Source organism: Mesitornis unicolor, unplaced genomic scaffold (assembly GCF_000695765.1).
Source record: "Mesitornis unicolor isolate BGI_N332 unplaced genomic scaffold, ASM69576v1 scaffold19968, whole genome shotgun sequence".
In the NCBI taxonomy this organism is placed as follows: Eukaryota; Metazoa; Chordata; class Aves; order Mesitornithiformes; family Mesitornithidae; genus Mesitornis; species Mesitornis unicolor.
Window position 1 is genome coordinate 24101 of NW_010201450.1, and position 5529 is coordinate 29629.

The 5529-nt window shown below is 49.4% G+C and overlaps 1 protein-coding gene across 1 annotated transcript; it reads left to right on the forward strand.

The window, feature by feature from the left end:
- Positions 1-848: 848 nt before the first annotated feature.
- Positions 849-1884, forward strand: LOC104545063 (heparan sulfate glucosamine 3-O-sulfotransferase 3B1; the record flags this gene model as incomplete). Its single annotated transcript, XM_010190096.1, has 1 exon — positions 849-1884. A coding segment is annotated over one exon (619 nt), but the record flags the coding sequence as incomplete, so codon positions are not given.
- Positions 1885-5529: the final 3645 nt, after the last annotated feature.

The following is a 5529-nucleotide window of genomic DNA, read 5'->3' on the forward strand; positions in this document are numbered from 1 at the left end:
TGTGTTCTCCATGGTTGTATCCTGTGTCCTGAGCCGCTGTAGCCTGCGTGCCAGCAGGGGGGAGAGGAGAGGTTGTCTTCGCTGGGCACTGGACTGGGATGTGCTGAAGGTGCCGCCATCAGCACTCGATGCTCCTTCTAGGGCGTGTTAGGGAACAAATCTGCACAGCAGCAGGGAGTAAAGCAATGGGTGCAAGAACACCCCTGCGGTTGGATGAGGTCCTGCTGTTGCCAAGCCAGGCACTTGCCGGGGACAAATTGCACCCTCTCACCCAAACTGAGAGAAGTGCTGTGATTGGGATGCTAAGGGAAAGCAAGGTGGACGTGCTCTGGTGAGCTCCTGCTTTTCTGCTACATGGTTCCTCTCATCCCCTTAGGGAAAACAAGCCCTGGACTGGAGCTGGGGCTTTCTGGCATTGACCTGAGCCAGGAGAGCGGCCTGGTGCAGCTCAGGACTCATCCTGACTGCTCGGGAGCCTATGCAGCCATGCTCCAGGTGCAGAGTTCAGCCCAGATAATCCACTCATGAATAACTGGGAGATTACTCAGCTGGATTTCTAATACAGTGGCCTTTAATAATAATCCCCTCTTAATCCTTAAATCAATGGCAAATGGATTTATCTGTATGAGCTAGATGACCTGTGTAGGCATTTAGGGAGAAAAATTCCTGTGTATCTATGTGTGAATATATAGATGTGTATATACATATATATATTTGTGGACTTGGCAGTGTTAGTTTTAGGGTTAGACTTGATGGTCTTGAAGGTCTTTTCCAACCTAAATGATTCTATATGTGTACTTTTTATTCCTACTACCTGCTGATCTGACCTATGCCTGTTTTGCCGGCAGGGACCTCATGCCCAGGACCCTGGAGGGGCAGATCACCATGGAGCAGACCCCCAGCTACTTCGTCACCAAGGAGGCCCCAGCCCGCATCTCCTCCATGGCCAAGGGCACAAAGCTCATCGTGGTGGTGCGGGACCCCGTGACCAGAGCCATCTCGGACTACACCCAGACGCTCTCCAAGAAGCCCGATATCCCCACCTTTGAGAGCCTGACCTTCAAAAACAGGACTACGGGCCTGATCGACACCTCGTGGAGCGCCATCCAGATTGGCATCTACGCCAAGCACCTGGAGAACTGGCTGCTCTACTTCCCCATCGGGCAGATCCTCTTTGTCAGTGGAGAGAGGCTGATCAGCGACCCCGCAGGGGAGCTGGGCAGGGTCCAGGACTTTCTGGGCCTCAAGAGGATCATCACCGACAAACACTTCTACTTCAACAAAACCAAGGGGTTCCCGTGCCTGAAGAAGGCGGAAGGCAGCAGCAAACCCCACTGCCTGGGGAAGACGAAAGGCAGGACCCACCCCGACATAGACCAGGAGGTGGTGCAGAGACTGCGGGACTTCTACCGGCCCTTCAACATGAAGTTCTACCAGATGACGGGGCAGGACTTCGGCTGGGACTGAGGCTGGCGTGGGAAAGTCCCCTGTAATTACTTGCCCAGCACGGTTTGCCTATATAAAGAGATATATATGTATGTAAAATGTACAGAAATCTATTTTATAATAATTTATTTTTAATTCCTAAGCAATTAATTCACTAAGCTGCCTAACCGCACTGGCTAGAACAGTAGCCCATAACCTGTTTAACATTCCACAGTGTTTAATTCTAATATGTATCTCCTCCTTTTTTTTTCTCCTCCTATTTTCTCCTCTTATTGGTTTGGTTTGTAACAGATGGTGCTTCCATTTTCCTACACAAAATTTGTACTTCAAAAAAAAATCAAAAAAAGCGACGGTGGCAGGGGAGGGGCAGGGAGGGAGGGAAAGCACAAATTTATTTTTGTTACGGGTATCTGGCCTTTATAAACACTTGCTTTCCCTGTTGCGGTGTCCCAGTCTCTGCTCCAGTGTTGTTCTCCCTCGTCCCACAGCTTTCCAGTTAGTCCCACAACCCTGGGCGGGGGAATGTCTCTGGGGTGAATTGTGAGGGAAGCTGGACATCTCCCTACAACCCACGTACCTCGGCTGAGCAGCAGCACGTTTTACCAGCAGCCACAAAGCACGGGAAACCCCAAGCCATAGAGCCCCTTCCTTACAACGAGGACTCTGCCGCAAGGGGAACGCGCTCGCAGCCTCAGAGCCCAGTGCATGGGCAGAGCTGTCTCCTCAGTGTGCTTTTCCTTCTTGCCTTTTGTCAAGGAGGCTCTTTCCCACAATCCCTCTATGCATTTTAAATCTTTACTGCAGGACAAATGTAAAAGCACGTGGATCTATATGTGACATGCTGGGCTGAAGGACTTGAAGAAGCATTGCTCCAGGCGTCCCCATTCACATGGGGCGCTGCTGGGAGATGGCAGTGCTGGCAGTGCAGGGAGCAGCGTCTGCCCACCAAAGGTGCCAGCAGAGCCACATGAAATGGTTTCTGCTTGGTGCTGTCCCCAGCATGGAGGTGTCCCAGGATAGAGCTCAGTGCTACCTTGAGTCTCCAGAGCAGCCCCCGCTGCGTGAGACTGGGGAACTTCAGCCTTGGCCCTCTTGATTCCCATCACTTTTTGATCCAGTGCCCTATCCATAGTGTCTCCCGAGGACCAGCGTTTGCCTAAAGTCTCATCCATCAACATACAATAACCTGGAGATCGTTCTCTCAGGTGGAACCAAATGCTTTGGGGCATTAGGGCAGGTTGGTGGGGGTCTCCTGAGAGCTCTAGCCATGTTTTGTGTGCTCAGGAGCTTTTGATAGATACCATGTGCGTCTGATGCCTTATTGTTACTGTTGGAGGCTTTGCTAGCTCCACTGGAGCATCTTTGGAGCAAGGTGACAGCAAAAGTGATTTGCTGTTTGAATTTTTAACAGAAACAGGGCTATGTTTTTGGGCAACAAAAAACCGTGCACCTCACCTGCAAGCACTGAAATAATTACTTTGCTGAGCGTGGGGCATGCTGGATGCATCTCATGATGCTACCATGTGCACACGTGCACAAAGCAGGCAGTGTAGGTGAAACTCAAAATGGCAAACACACCACCAGGCAGAGCATCTGTGAGTTGAGTGGATGCTCCAGTTTCATGTGCATTGCCTGTATAAATGTGTGCCCTGCATCTCTCCCCAGTCACCCATCACAAACCACCTTTGGGCACCACATTGCTGAGCCATGCCCAGCTGTGGTGGGCTGCATTCAAGGGCATTTCCCAGATGTTTCTTTTACTTCTGCAGCCTCTATGCTCTTGCCTCACCCTTACAGTGCTCTGCTGTGGCTGTTTGGTGACAAAAAGGCCCTTCAGAGCCAGAACTGCTCTCCTGGGTCTTGATCTGGTCCTGCTCAGGTGGGTACAGTGAAGAGCAGACCCTCCTCTGGGTCCGCTGGAGGGATCTGCAGGCAAAGCACTGCCCTTTTGTCCTTTGTGTGACCTTGATGGCTCTTGGCATGGCTCAGTGCTGTCACATCTCTGCAGGGATTTAGGGACTCGGTGGGGTTCACACATGGGGTGCAGTGCAGTCCTCAAGGAAAGGGAGATGTTGAGCGTAACGTCAGGACTGAGCTGCCTAGCAAACCTGCGGTGAGCAGGATCCTAATCCCTCCTTGGGATTTGCCTTCAAGCACATCTTCCTACAAAAAGGGAAAGTTGGGCAAATCCCCTCTTTTCTTTTTCCCTGAGCCATTTCTAGTAACGAAGTGATGCTGCCTACTGACGCAGTCCCACTCCCAGAGGTCCCAGGGGTGCATGTGGGACTGGCTGGGCTGTGTGATTTGACAGACCACACACAGGACACCCGTCCTGCAAAAGATGGCTGCAAATGTTGAGCCGTGGTTGCATCTATGCATGTCTGGGGTCTGTGGGTTTTGCTCCAGCCAGGTCCTCAGCTCTGTTACCCACTGCCAGGATGGGTAATGAATGTGTGACTGTGTCTGCTTGTCACAAACCCTACTGCTGGGTGACTGAGGGGAACAGGGTGTAGGGGGAGAAAGAAAATAATTCCTATTGGAAAAAGGTGATTTTTGGGTGTCAAAACCTCAGTCTTCCTACTAACTGGCTTATGCAATGTGTGGAAAGAAGCTCGTCCTCTCCACTTGGCCTTTGGGCAGGCTCCCAGCCGTGACCATGCCACCTCCCCAGGTAGTTTTGCTGGCTGAGCCCTCCTGCTGCATGGCAAGATCCCAGGGATCCCCGTGCTGGCATGGCCGCCTTCCCCCTGGGTCCCTCCTTAGCGCCTGTGCCTGCTCCTCAGCACTGGAAAATGTCGCATCCCCTGCGTCTTCCTTCTTGCTTTGTTGGAAACAACTTTTTAAAGTCCCAATGCCTTCCTCAGCGAGACAGCGATGTGGGCTTAATTTGGATAATCGAGCCCTGCTGCACAACATGAAGCAATCTCGTTGGAGAGTAGAAATACAGAGAGTGAGTAGTAACTCTTCTAACCTTAAGCAAATTGTTAGCCCTGGCTCAATATCCTTCGTAATGAAGTCTGCACTAGACTAATATAAAGCCTTATCTAACAAATACGACAATGAAGGTGAATTCCCCGTGGTGTACATCTGGTTGCTAATACTGGAATCAGTGCTGCTGTCATAATTTTGAAAAAAAACCCCTTTTATTTTGAAGTTAAACTTGGAGGTGCAATTAGAAGTTCTTTTTATTTTCACATTGTAACATTAATTTATGGCTGAGTTTCATTCAGTCCTGTATTCAGAAGTGCAGTACAGGTATTAGTGATGTGTTGTCTGTAACATGGTACTATAGAGTAGCCAATTTGTAAGAAAAAGAACAAAATGGAAAGAAAAAAAAACCAAAAAACCCAAAAAACCCACAAAAAAGAAAATCTGAAAAAAAAAATGTAAATCGAGTATTTTGTGGTATGTACGACACAAATTAATTTTACACAGAGAAAGATGTTTCTAGGAAAATGAAATTCTGCTAATTCATACTATTTGTATGAACAAATAAAAGCTATATTTTACCAAGCAATGGACACGGTTGCATTCATTCAAACCCTCCTCCGGCGTCAGGGGTGCTGAAGGGCAAGTTTAGTCCTTGGTAGCTGGGGGTGGGGAACCTTCCCAGCGCCAAGTTTCTTTACAAAACCATTGCACTTATAGTGGTGATGCTGGGCCAAACCTCTGGGGCCGGGAGTTGCTATTGCTCCCTACACATTCGACATTTTAAGATATAAAAATTCATTATCATTAAATTCAGAAGAGTCCCAGGCCAACGCCATACAAAGCAGCGCCTAAAGAGCGTTACAGATTTATGTAATGTAGCAATTGAGGGGAGACCTCATTCATGTTTATAAATATTTAAAGGGTGAGTGTCACGAGGATGGAGCCAGGCTCTTCTCGGTGACAAACAATGATAGGACAAGGGGTAATGGGCACAAGCTGGAACACAGGAGGTTCCACTTCAATTGGAGAAGAAACTTCTTCTCAGTGAGGGTGACAGAGCCCTGGCCCAGGCTGCCCAGAGAGGTTGTGGAGTCTCCTTCTCTGCAGACATTCAAAACCCGCCTGGACGCCTTCCTGTGTAACCTCATCTGG